Source organism: Aythya ferina, assembly GCF_964211825.1.
Source record: "Aythya ferina genome assembly, chromosome: 4".
Classification (NCBI taxonomy): domain Eukaryota; kingdom Metazoa; phylum Chordata; class Aves; order Anseriformes; family Anatidae; genus Aythya; species Aythya ferina.
Genome location: NC_140300.1, coordinates 67,239,109 through 67,253,625, shown reverse-complemented (window position 1 = coordinate 67,253,625; position 14,517 = coordinate 67,239,109). Strand labels below are relative to the sequence as shown.

Sequence of the window (14,517 nt, the reverse complement as noted above, 5' to 3'; positions counted from 1 at the left end):
AAAGACCACTTTATTTGTACAGTTGATGAGAAAAGCCATTGTATAACAAATGGCACTGTTCAAATTCTTATCAAGAAAGCTTTGTAAGTTGAGAGCAGTGATTCTTCCTTACACAATGATGGCTAACATGACAGCAACTATTAATTATGGAAATGCACTGCACACAAGGGAGATGTGCAGCTCTGGCTGGACTCTGACTGTAGCACCACTCTCAAAAGCCTTGAACAAAGCATTCACACTGCTGTATTTGTGTTTATTTTTATTAACATGCTTGAGGTCTAGGCTAAGAAAAACAACAATTTAGCATGATGATTCAATAATAATCAATAATAATTCAATAAATTCAATTATAGTCCTTTACCCTACTTTAACAGCAATGGAATTCCCCCTCATTAGTCAGGTTATAAGTAATTCAGTGAACCTCCAAAGTAAAATAAACAAAAATAAACAAACAAAAACCAAACATCTGCTGTGGTGGTTTTACTCAGATGGGCAGCTAAGCTCCACTACAACTACTCTCTCAATCCCCCTCCTCAAAGGAAAAGGGGGAGAAAATACAATGCAAAGGGCTCAAGGGCTGAGATAAGGACAGGGAGATCACTCAACAATTATCGTGACGGGCAAAACAGACTCAGAGCAGGGAGATAGTAAGATTTATTGCCTATTAGTAGCAAGCTAGAGAAGAGAGAAACAAAGGAAAGAAGCCAAAAACTCCTTTCCCCCATCCATCCTGTTCTACCTCCTCTCCCTGAGTGATGCAGGGGAACAGAAAATGGAGGCTGTGGTCAGTCTCTAGCACTTCGTCTCCACCGCTCCTTCATGGTCCCTCTCTGCCCCTGCTCCATGTGGGGTCTCTCCTATGGGATGCCGTCCTTCCTGAACTGAGCCTGTGGGGGCTGCCCACAGGCAGCAGCTCTTCAAGAACTGCTCCTACAGGGCTCCGTACCATGGGGTCCATCCATCCCCCAAACTGCTCCAGCACGGGTACCCTATGAGTGGGCGGCAGCTCCCCCCAGCCCCCTGCTCCTGCGTGGGCTCCTCTCCACGGGCTGCAGCTCTGGCCCGGGGCCTGCTCCTGCGGGGGCTCTCCATGGGCCGCAGCCTCCTCCAGGTCACATTGACCTGCTCCACCGGGGGCTCCTCCACAGGCTGCAGAATGAAAATCTCCACAGTGATACTCCATGGGCTGCAGGGAGAAAACCTGCTTCACCATGGTCCTCACCACATGCCACAGGGGAACTTCTGCTCCAGCGCCTGGAGCACCTCTCCCCCTCCTTCTTCACTGACCTCGGTGTCTAGACAGCTGTTTTTCACTCCTCTCGCTCTCCCAGCTGCTGTGTAGCAGCAGATTTTTTTTTTTACACTTTCTTAAATCTGCTCTCACAGAGGTGCAAACAACATCTCTTTTTGGCCCAGCTCTGGCCACTGGTGGGGCCCTTATCTAATGTGGGGCAGCTTCTGGATCCTTCTCACAGAAGCTACCCCTATGGCCCCCTGCTACCAAAACCTTGCCACGTAACCCCCCCACAACACCTACATAGCACTCTCACTGATTTTTATCTGTATTTGGGAACTGAGCACTAGTTCCAACTCATTATAAATGCATTTAAGCTCAAATGCCTCATTGCAGGTGGAATACCATTTATATTATCACAATTTTGGGAATATAACAAGTAGAGATTATATTTCTCAGGGAAAACTGAAAATGTATAAATGGTAAGAGTGACTTTCTTCCTCCCTCACTTGCAACTTTCTGCAATTTCACACATGCAAAAAAAAAAAAAAAAAGGCATAAAATAAGTTTCAAATTTCTTAATATAATCCAGTTGAGGAAAAAGAAGAAAAATAAACACTGTTTTGGCTTTTCTAAATATATTTCCATATCAAACCATAAGAAGAGCATGTAACACTAATTTTGTTGTTTGATATGAGCTATTGTGGCTCTACTGAAATGTCTAGGAAATCTGTATTTTAAAGGATCCTCTGACTACGCCATTCACATTAGTTTCTTTTTGTTTCATGGCATACTTCAATTATTAAAGATTACACTTCAAATAAGAAAAATCAATACAGACAATCTCAAGAAGCCAAACCAATATTGCGGGAGAGATGCTAACTTTTGTAGTTTTCAAATCCTGCAAGACTTAAGTTTCCAACTGTAGTGATGACTGACACAAGATTTTTCATTTGAGTTTCTCAGCTTTATAACTGGGAAGAAAGAAAATAAAAAAAATATAAAAAAGGATAAAATAGATAAATAAAATTGAAGCTAGAACTAATCCTTAAGAGTATCAGCTGCTACCTTAGGTTTTTGAAAATAGAACGGGAGCCAGATTGTGATCAACCCTCACTCATGGAGGCTGACAAGCCAATAAATTCTACAGTCACATACTTTTGACTGTATAACCTGCTTTCTACCTCTTCGATCAAATTCTGTTTGACTACAGTTTGCATTAGCGATTTCCAAAAGGCCTTTTGTAGTTTTCTTTGAGTAAAACATCTTGCAGAGAAATAAATTTTTCCCATCTGTTGCCTCCAAAGATAACAGCTTAGAGCCTAGCGCTGTTTATCTTCAGCATTTACTCTTCTCTTAGAAATTATGCCAAACTTGAAAAATTGTGCTTATATCCTATACAGCTGTACGACACAGCTCTATGCCTAGATACACACCGTTATTTAACAGAAATCTATACTTCAGTATATGATATACTAGCACTCCCTGTAGGTCCTCAGAACACCTTGTTGGTTTACAGAAGTGTGAGGTACCATACATCTCTGTCCAAGGAGGTGGCAAGGAACAGTGAAGTGACTGACTGCCCTTGCATCCTTTCCTGGTCATAGAATAAGTATGACAGTGTGTGTGATAATCTTACTCAAGACAAATTGTTCTCTGACTGAACATCAATCTGCTCCTCAATAATTTTTTCAGTTGATTAAAGATTTACACTATGGGCACAAGAATACCTTATGAATGGACTGGCAATGTGAGGAACACAAGCCACAATATAGATAAAAATAAGATTTACAAATACTGCAATGAATCATTTCTAGCCTTTTCCATTTTTTCTTGACCGGTTAAAACTGTGTCAGAGAAATTTTCTTTTCAATTTATGAAACCACCTGACTTTTATGACATCATTATGACTAACTCATGCCTCCTTTCTAATGGTGGTATAATTTCTTCAACATGCAAAATACTCTGATCAAGGGGTTCCTCTTTTGAGAACTGCCCACTTACTTAGTTGCCAAAATATCCACTTTCAAGCTCAATTTGAATACTTTTCAAAGGATACTAAAATTATAAAGTTGAAAGACATTTAGCTAACAGCAGTGGAGAACAATACAAGAATGAGGTACTCAGAAAGTCTTCCAAATGCAAATAGTATTAAAATGTCACTTTTCTTTTTTTGAAGCTTGCAGTCTGCACATGCCCAAATGAAATCTCACACATCTGCAAAACCTCTAAGTAACATATCATTTAGGGAGACATTACACAGATATTAGGAAAACATCTACCATTTGATTTTGAGCTCAACACTGAAATTCTAGAAACAAAAACTTGATCTTTCTTCCTTATTAACACAACACAGAGTTTGACACAGAGTCAAGCCTTTGAGAGTCAGATTTATTCCATCTTAAAGGAAATTGATCAAATGATAATCCTTTCTTACCTTTCTACATATTCACTCATAGCTCCTTGAATGTATTTGCCCTACTATTATCAGTGTAAAAAACAAGAGCATGGCCATTGTTCCACGGCAGAAATATTACAGAGTAATTCAGTTAACTCAAAAGTTAAATAATTTAAGGGACAACCAAAATATATATTCAATTTCCAGTGGTATGTCAAACAGCAAAAACGAATTATTACATGAGTTCTCACAAACAGCTACCAACTTGCAATGTAATCGACACATTACAGTTACATGGATGAAAAACACAAGTTCCTTTCCTCTTTATCTGGATGACATAATACATACTAATCCAAAAAAAAAAAAGTTCAATAAGAAGCTTGAATTAATTATATGTTTATTGAGGCACAGTGAAGTAAATGAGTACAGGATCTTGGCAAAGAGCCAGATGAGTAATAAACAGTTTTAAGACTGTCTGGAGACAGACTTGAGAATATTATAGTCATCAGGCAGCTGAAAACAGCCTCAGGGTAATTATGAGCATTTGCAATCGATTAAGGAGAGTGTGATTCTTTTACGAATCTTTATTAAACTTGCATTAAAACTTTAAATGATTTGAAAATGTTATGGTTCCAAGCACATCTTTGTCTGTGGTCATCATTTATTTCTTTCTGGAAAATGTTTATGCAGGCAAGTGACAGTGAAATTATTTGCTTTATAGGTTCTCAAAGGAGATGCTTGGAATCCAGAGCCCATACCTGCAGGTGGACTTCAGCTCAGAATACCATCCCTTTAACAACCTTCTCTTCACCCAGCTCAGCCTTCCCCGTTCTTTTTTCAGGATCTTTAAAGAATTGTACTCCCATGCTATCTCATTGCACACAGTTTAATATATTAGGCTGGAACCATCCTGCTTGGGCAGGGCTGGGGGGAATGCTCTCGTTTAAATTCACAGTTTCACAGAGCTCTTTACTAGTATCCTCAGTATTTACAGACCTCACTGTTCTCCTCATTGAGCTTGTTTTTTATTTTGGGACTTTCCCCCAACTCCTCTGTCAGACTGAGCTTGAGACATCTTTTTACTCATGTGAGCAAGCACCTCACTGCTGCCTTCATCCTTCCCCAGCACAAATAGTCTGAACCCCTCACATATGCTGAGAACTAAGAGGATAAATCCACATGGAATTTTCTGTGAGAGCTTTCTCTAAGTCTTTTCTACTGCTACCCTCCTTCCTTTCCTTCCAGCAGTTTTAAATTATTTCTTCAACCTCCACTTGCTATGGGACTGCCTCCTTTAACCTCCCTCACACAGTAAATCTGCCTCGTAGCAGCCCTATTTTTTTTCTTTGCAGAAGTTAAAATTAAATTACCACCTAAGTGACTGGTAAATATCCAGTGCCAAATATATGCAGTTAATATGATGTAAATCAACAACAATGGTTGCATATTGAAGGTACGCTGGGTAGAAAAACATAAGGTTAGGCCAGAAATTTGGACAGATAAGTGGGGTTTCAAAGCTTTTTTTTTTTCATATAAAATACGGAAAGATTTTAAAATATCACTACCATTACAATAAAAGAGAATAGGAAATAAGGCAACATTAATTCCCAAGAAACAATCTTATTCCCCTAACCTTTCTAGATAAAGTGCAGAATCTTTCTATCTGCTTTGGCACCAACAAAACATTAAAAATAAATGTTTTCAAACAGCTAGACTTTCTCACTTTTATCTTAGAAATGCAGAGATACCTACATTGTAAATTGCACAAAATTCACAATTATGTTCTTGCAGTGATTGACTGTTTTTTTTTTTTTCCCCATAAAAAATTTACTACTACAGGAAAGTATCTATGTATTCCTGGAATATATGGTGAGCTGTAAACTGCCTGAAGAGAAAGACTTGAACTGGAAAATCTTGCCCCTTGTTGATACACCATAGAGATTTAATAAATAAATAAATAAATAAACAATTCAACCATATTCTGGTATTCTAGGTAAATTACTCTGCTCATATAGCCGGGGTGCTCACATTCAGATCTCAAACAATTATTTCATTTGTTTCCCTCTGTGATTTAACACCTTCAAGGTATAAGAGTCTTTTTCAGGTTAATATTTAGAAACTGGCCATAGCAGATGCATGCCTGTACCGAGCCAGGATTTGCATTATTTACTGTTACAAACTCAATTTGGACTTGAGACTATAAAATGAAGATGTAATAACTTGGTTAAGCTTGATCAAAATATTTACAGATGTCAGTGGCTCTTCTCACAATTCTAAATTTAGTGATTTCCAGAGGTATAAGTTATACATATACATTATCTGGTCTGAAAGTGCCTTTACTGAAAAGGCTGTTGATGGTCACAGGGACAAGTCCAGAGGCTTAGTGTCTCTGTCCATTCCCTACATTTGAAAGAGGGAGATGCAGAGCTACCTTCTGCAGCACAGTGATCCTACCACTTGAAATGAGCAGTAAGTACTAGAAGAGTAGAAGCTAATATGGATGCTTAAATGTATTATCCCTTCATTTGTTACTGACAAGACACTATATATACAAAGGCTTTATTAAAATCTTTTAGTGAGCTTAACTATGTAAAGCAGAAAAATACTTATTTTTACTGTTATCAAGGGTGTGTGTGTGTGTGTGTGTTTAAATAGCCAACCTAACTACGGTTTTACCTGAAAAAATACCTATCAGTGAAAAAATTAGATGTCAGTTATTCCAGAAATGCATTTCTGCATGCCTTCTTTAACATCCAGCTGCCTATGAGTTACTGAAATAATTGCTTCCTCCAAAGACTGACTTTCTCTCTTGGTAAAGGCACTTTAAGTGTACTTGAATCTTCTAGCATTTAGCTGGAAGAAGCGTTAAAATGTTAAAACTGAATATACTTGTCTACTGCTATTCAGAAAGAATCTGGCATTTTTACAAAAGGATAACATCCAGCAAATAACTCTCTGCCCTGCAGAAAGACACATTTCCAGCTATAAATAATACTCTAACTCCCTGATAGTGAAAAAGAATCTACGATAGACTGCAAGATAAAAATCAAAAGCAATTAAATTCATAGGAATAAGAATCTACAATATTTATATATTGACACACAAATCAGCCACTTTTAAAGGTGCAAGGGATCTGGTTTATCACAGTTACTTACTTTGGACATGAGCATAATTTTACTCTAGGAAAATTTACTGTAAATATGAAACATTTTTTTCACGTATTAAAAATATTACTGGAAGTTATTTCAGCAATATAACTAATGTATTTGGTAATAAATTGTTAAATTGAATCACTGAGAAATGATTTCTTAATGGAACTCTTCTTGTTGCCAGAACCAAGCCAACAGCACATTCGTATTTTCTAACTTACAAAAACGTAGGAACAATAGGAAAAATTAAAGGATTAACACATCAAAATCTATATTCCCATTACTTCTCAAGTGCTATTTAGTGATATGGTGACATCATTTAGTGTTACACTTTCTGCCTTGAAAAGGAAAGATCACTATATGCAAAAAAACAACTGGGGCAAGAAATAGGTCTGTTTGCACAAGTGTCAGTTCTGCAGAGGACTGAATGATGTATTTAGCTCTAAATAAATGAACAATATCTTCCTTATTATAAGAATTGAATTTAATCCTAATGCAAGTGTTGGTCTCCCATCTACTTTAATATTTAATACTAAATGTTACATTAAAATGTCTAATATAAACTGCTGCAAGCAGTTGAAGGGAGCAAAGCTTCCATCCTGCATTAAAGTCTAGGTCTGTGTGAGCTGAAAGATGAAAAATCAGACATCGTAGTAGATCCTCTCAGGCAAGTTGAGGAATGAGACTGGTGGCTTCTGCAAGGACTTGCAACCACATTTTGCTGTGCTGACATATTGACCACTGGGATGCTTCACCCCCAGGGCCTCTGTCCTGCATGCCTAGTCTTGATTTCTTTCTAAAACAGGCGCAGAAGCCAATGTTTCCTTACCCAAGCTCTTTCAGGGTTCTTGGACCAACTCGCTTTTATACAGCCTAAACTGATCCTGGGCTTGCTTATTTTTTTATATGTTTATGTTTAGTATTTCATATCTACAGACCCATCCCAACAACTTACGTTCTTAAACATCACAGTCACCAAATAATTAGGGTTGGATGGGATTTCAGAAGGTCATGTAGTCCAACCTCCTGCTCAAAGCAGTGAACACTGAATTCAGAAGTCTCCGCTCTATAATCCATTAACAAGTGATCCCAGCTACTCATTTTATGCCCTTGCTTTCCATCCCACTCATTGTGCAAGCCCCTCTTTGGTCAGTAAAAAAAACTTGGGAAGAAAAACTGTGTCCTGCTAACATACTGGAAATGCTTTGAATATATCAGTAAAATAGCAGGAAAAGGGGAGAAAGTGACACAATTCGTTAAGATTTATAATAAGCTCCTGGCAAGATTGCTCACTAGGGACTGCTATGAAAATACTGTCATCACAGGTATGAGGGAAAACTACTGCCATAGATCAAAAACTGGCTAGGAGAATTAAGAACAGGTGAAATACTATGTCAAGCCTAATGATTTCACCTGAAACAGAGTAGTGAGGAATTAGAGAGACATTACAGTATCAGAAAGAAGGAGACAGAGAACAAGTCTCATAGTAATGAGAATAACAAGAGGCCTTGAGCTAGAGATGGTAATCTGAAACTTCTGCTCTCTTGTTCCTTATTAAAAGGGGAGGAGGAGATATTCAATGAAATAGCAGAGTAAGAATGTATAAAGAGACTGAAGGAAGTGTAATGAGAATATAGAAACTGCTTGTTGCCTCAGGATGGCTTTTCAAATCAGGGAGTTAGCACAATTAAACAAAACAAAACAAAACAAAACAAAACAAAAAAAAAACATTTGCCTTTGCACAGATAACAACCCTACATAGAGTTAAACATTAAATTAAAAAAAAATGTATTTAATATCTATCTATTCAAAGTATTGGATCCCAACTACAAAAAAAAAAAAAGTCCAAGAAAAACAAAAGTGAAAAAAAAACAACAGACCCCACAAATAATTGGAGAGGGACAGCAGACTGCCTAGTATATACTAAATCTAGATTTTTTTTGCACCTTTTCCTGATGTACATGACAGTAGTCCCTAATTAGAGTCAGTTTACCAATCTGTCTAGTCTGACACTGAGGCGATCGGCTCCGGGGCAGACACGCTCTGCAGTGGGCAGCAGGGGATTGTGGTGGGCAGGGGGTTCCCTGCATCAAGGCAGCTGAGGGAGCCGCCAGGACCCGGCAGCCCTCACGAGGGTGTCTGACAAAGTGTGGGCAGAGCCAGGAGCACCCCCATCTGTCTTACAAAGGCAGCGCCTGGGGAGCACGAGCAATCAGGAGGTCAGCACAGCAGGGTGCGCAGTAAGAATGCTGAAGCTTGGCCAGCTTGACTAGGGGGCAATGGTATCCACCTGGCAGAAGGCCATGGCCTCCAGGAGCTCAGCTCCCACCACAGCCAATGCAGCCTCTCAGAGCTCTGGGGGGGAACATGCTGCTACCAAGGTGTCTGGCTGCTGGGTGTGCATCAATTATTTTTCAATGGTGTATCTCAATTATTTTTCAATGGTCTTGGGAATACAGAGGGGTCCCAGTTAACTAGAAGTGGGCAAGTGTGGTCCCAATTTTTAAGAAGAGCAAAAAGGAAGATCCCGGCAATTACAGGCTTGTCAGTCTCACTTCAGTGCCTGGTAAAATCATGGAGATTATTCTAGGACGTATTGAAAAACACAGGACAATGCAGTCATTGGTCAGAGCCAACATGGGTTCACTAGGGGAAGGTCATGCCTAACAAGCTTAATTTCCTTCTACAACAAAATCACCCAGCTAGCTACCTGACCAAAGGAAGGCAGTCAATGTAATCTTTCTGGATTTGACTAAAGCTTTCGATACTATCTCTCACAGTATCCTTCTGGACAAAATGAGCAGAATACAGTTAGATAAAAGCATAATAAGATGGGTGAACAATTGGCTGACAGGTTTAGCCCAGAGGGTTCTTGTAAATGAGGTTACATCAGGCTGGTGACCTGTCACTACTGGGGTTCCCTAGTGCTCCATTTCAGGACCAGTCCTCTTCAATGTTTTCATAAACAATTTGAATGAAGGACTTGAAGGCTTTTTTGAGCCTGTTTGTGGATGACACCAAATTGGGGGAAGCTGTTGATGCTGTCGAGGGTGGTGAGGCCTTGCTCAGAGATCTGGACAAATTAGAGAGCTGGGCAATCACCAACAATATGAAGTTTATCAACAGCAAGTGCTGAATTCTGCACCTGGGAAGGGGCAACCCTGGCTATACATACATACTGGGCAACAAGATTCTGGGAGCAGCCCTGAAGAAAGGGATCTGGGGGTTCTGGTCAACAGCAAGCTGACCATGAGCCAGCAGTGTGCCTTGGTGGCCAGGAGGGCCACCCTGGGGTGCATCAAGAATGGCATTGCTAGTTGGTCAAGGGAAGGGACTGTCCCACTCTGCTCTGTGCTGGTATGGCTTCACCTTGAGCACTCTGTGCAGTTTGGGGCACCACAGTATAAGAAAGATATTAAGCTGTTGGAAAGTGTCCAAAGGAGGGCAACAAAGATAGTAAAGGGTCTAGAGGGGAAGATGTATGAGGAAGTCGATTGGATTGTTCAGCCTAGAGAAGAGGAGACTGAGGGGTGGCTTCAAGGCAGCCTGCAGCTCCCTCATGAGGGTATGGAGGGGCAGGCACTGAGCTCTGCTCTCAGGTGACCAGCAATAGGACCCGAGGGAACAGCTTGAAGCTGCAACAAGGGAGGTTCAGACTGGATATCAAGAAAAGGTGCTTCACTGAGAGGGTGGTCAGACACTGTAACAAGCTCCCCAGGTAAGTGATCGCAGCACCAAGTCTGCTGGAGTTCAAGAAGCATTTGGACAGCGCTCTCAGATACATGGTCTGATTTTTGGATGGTCCTCTGGGGACTCAGGAGTTGGACTTGATGATCCATGTGGATCCCTTCCAACTCAGATATTCTATGATTCTATAAACACAGCATTACTTGTAGCCTATTGAAGTCAGAAAAGCATAGAAGATGGTGGGAAAACTTACTATTCCTCTTGTGTCACATCTGGGGAAGATGCATCACTAAATTAGCTACTGGTCTGAAACTTATTCCTTGCAGGCAGACATTTGCATTACAGAACACAAACCATAACAGGATTTGTACCCAGAAATCAAGGACAGAATAACATGGGTCTGAACTTCATTCTTTTTAATTTGAGAATGCAACTTAAGTAATTTAAAACTAGTGTTTATGAATACAGTTATTAAAAAACAAACAAACAAACAAAAAAAAAACATTAAAGTTTGATTTTTAAAACAAATACATGCAAAAAGATATCTTTTATCTGGCATAACTATGGTCTTCTTCAAAGACACACTGGTACTTAGATGCATAAAACAAAAATACTCTCTTCTTCAGGCTTTTTGGGTTATGTGCATGTTCCTGATCTACGGCTGGTGCTTTCAGGTGCTGCTTTGTTATAAATAGGAATTCTCCTATTCATCATTTTTTATATTTCTAATTTAAGAATTTATTATGTAGCCAAGGAACAAAATTCAATAACACCTGACCTGAACGAACCAGTTATTATGCACAGCAAATCGCTGAAGTGAGCTTTTTTCGACAACTTGAAGATTTAACTTTGAAAATAAAGTTTTGAAACGTTCATCCAAACAAGTCATGATTACTTATGAATAATGGATGTGTCTGAAGAAAACCAGTCTGGTTTCAAAGCAATTTTCCCTAGAAAAAGATCATAAAATTAGTTAAATAACACATCTATTCTACAGCAATCTGTCTAGATCTCCTCTCAGCAATAGAAGATATTTGGACTGAACTTGGCTGAATCACCAAGCTGGATGGCACAGTCTAACTTGTGATGCCATCGTCTGTGTCTCACTTACTCTATTACACAGCCACTGTCAATTCAGCACATTTCAGGAACACTGAATGCACTTAAAAAAAGGAGGAACATGGTCTTCTCCAGCCCTCCTCTACATGCGCTTCACTCTACAGAAGTTCTCTCTACAAGTTTCACATTTAGAAATAGCAGCTTGTTCTTGCTGAGGTCTCTGTCCTACATTCACTGCTGCCTCAGCTTCTGACCATCAAATGTAAGCCCATATAACACAAGAGATTTCTACACAGGAAATAACTGTACAGAACATAAATCTTACATGTTACCTCTTGAACTGTCACCTTGTATTCCCATATACTCCAAAAAAAAACAACAAGAAAACATGCTAAAATTTTTACACTTCAAACACCAGCAGAATAGAAAGCCAGGTAAGCTCTCCATTTATCAGTTAATTCTAACAAAGAAGTCATCAAATAAACTTGTAAACACTGATGGATTTTAGAAATAGATTTCTCTGAGGTAATGTGAAATGCTGAGAGAACCATAAATGTTTAGAAGCAAAACGTTCTAGTAGAAGACAAAGATGTAGCGTGACTGCTTTCCGTGGTATTATGGATTTGACAGAAATTGCCCGGGTAATACTTACCATAGTCATTATCATAAAAAATGATGAATTTCTGCCAGGCATATTCTGTGATCACCCTCAAGATGACATCATTCAAGTAGACAGGAGGGCGGACAGATAGTGTGTAGTCATCATTACGGTTGCTCCTGGTGAGCCCGCAGCCGCTCCTTGGTGTTCCTGCCGTCGAGCGCTGGATGAAGAGGTGAGGGATGTGCATGGCATCTGCCAGCGACTGCAGGGATCCCGCTGATGTGCAGCCAATGGAGCTCACAAGGGCCAGGATGCCTTGGTTCATCAAGTCACAGGCTGCAAGAAAACACAGAGGTATTCAAGATGATGAGAGCAGTTCAGTGCATAGGGCCTATTTTTGCTGCTGAAACGCAGACACTGGACAGTTTTAACCATGTGAAATGCAGATAAAATTTTGTACACTGAGTAATTCACTAAAGTCATGAAGATTTACTATTCACTTTGAGCTGTCTTATGGTGAAAGCTGAAAGACCGCCCTGTTTACCTTGCCCAGAAATGATTTCTCTCTTCAAAATGGGACCTACCCTGGACCTTCTGAGGAACATTAAGAACAAATTACAGCTGCTGAATTAACATGGCTTCCCAAGGAGAAAAGCACTCTTCAAAGTCTAGCACAACAGCTCCATGAGTAGCATCTTTACTTTATACAGAGAAAATCTGAAAAAAAAACAGCCCACCCTTGCTGTCAACTTTTGAAGACAGCTGAATATGATTACATACATTAACTTATCCAAGCAAAACAAGAGTTGCTTTTGGGTTCTAAGAGAAGCAAACAACAATCTTATGTAACTTATCCTTTTGGTATATTGTGCTTTTTTTTTTTTTTCCTTAAACAAAAAAGACTAAAACAAAATGCTTTCAAAGTTCAGTGAACAGTATGCACATTCTTTTTACTTCTTTAAGAAAGTCATGGTGTTGCTTGCACAAAAAAGGAGTACCTTGTAACTAATGGTCCAGCTAATGACGGCTGAGTTGCAAGCAATGTGAAGGACTACACAAATGACAGCCACATTAATACCAGAGGTGTTTATCATGATTAATGTTAATGCAATCAATAAATACCAAAAGAATTAATAATAATTAGGCCTGTAATTTTGAAGCATTACCCGGTGAAACAAAGTACAGTCAAGTGTTTATTTTGGGCTTCTAATAGAACTGAGAGCTTGAATGAGGAAACAACACAAGCTTGTAGCATAATTCCCCAGAGTACACCCAAGGCTAAATTTTGAAATACTCAATTTGCCACTGGCAAAGCTACATGTGTAGTTAACCTGCATTTACGCATGGAAATTAAGTAATGGTATGGTAAAGAGTAATATGCATTTACATATGCAAATATAATACAAAACTGTGCAATTGCTTATCTTGTAGGAATATTCTGTGCACACAACAGGTGCAGGCAAAAACAAGAAACCCACATGCGAGAATACATTTCCCTAAAAAGACAAAAATATACTAGCGTCAGACCTGTTGTCTCATATCATACGGCTCTTACTCACAGTGAGTAATGTTTTACTCTGCAAACACTTATTGATCACAATAGGAATATTTACAACGTGACAAACGATTCAACCTGAATGGAGTTACTGCAGTCAGGTTCATGGGGAGCTTGACTTTCTAGCCAAAGGATGGCACTGGAGGCCATGAATGCAGAGGAATACCTTATAAAGCCAGTACATTATTCTAATTAAGATTCAGAGATCTGGAACATGCCATGATGGATTCCCAGGGCATACTGATGCCACTGAGGCTCTGACTGATGAGAACACTTCATGCAGATAAATATGGGAGAACGGGTGTTCTCATAGAGTGGCTTCCAAGTGTTTTGACTTCAGAAAAATTGTTCCTTTGTATATGTTCTGAATATACCACAGCTTTTGGAGCAGCTCCTGGGCTTCAGGTTAAAGGTACTAGATTCTCAATACTTACAACTATTCGTTTTCAGAACGTTATCAAATTATTATTGTCAACTGGGCAAAAAAGTATCAGTGTATCACAAGTTTCTAATATTCAGAACGCCTTTAAACAATCTCTTTAGCTATTCATCTAGTATGCTGTTCGTTTACATTCCTCATTATCTGTACTTTCACCAGAGGTAACAGGCTTGTCTAGCTGCATTTATGCAGATCCTGAATCTCTTTCCTGATACAGTTCTCCATAGAGTATTGCAATATTTAGATTGCATATCCCAATAAGAATGCTACCACACGAGAAACTATTTTTATTGATATTGATCTATCCACTGATAAACACCTGTAGCTACTTATATGTCGATAGATACCCTTACAGCTAGATAGCCATAGATTAAAAAAAAAAAAAAAAAAAAAAA

At 39.2% G+C, this 14,517-nt stretch overlaps 1 protein-coding gene across 1 annotated transcript in view; it reads right to left on the bottom strand.

The window, feature by feature from the left end:
• GRID2 (glutamate ionotropic receptor delta type subunit 2) overlaps positions 1-14,517 on the bottom strand; it is a 777,731-nt gene that overhangs the window by 288,758 nt on the left and 474,456 nt on the right. The window contains exon 7 of the mRNA XM_084517560.1: positions 12,180-12,464. Within this exon, the coding sequence (XP_084373686.1) occupies positions 12,180-12,464 (285 nt within the window). The remainder of the gene's footprint in view (positions 1-12,179; positions 12,465-14,517) is intronic.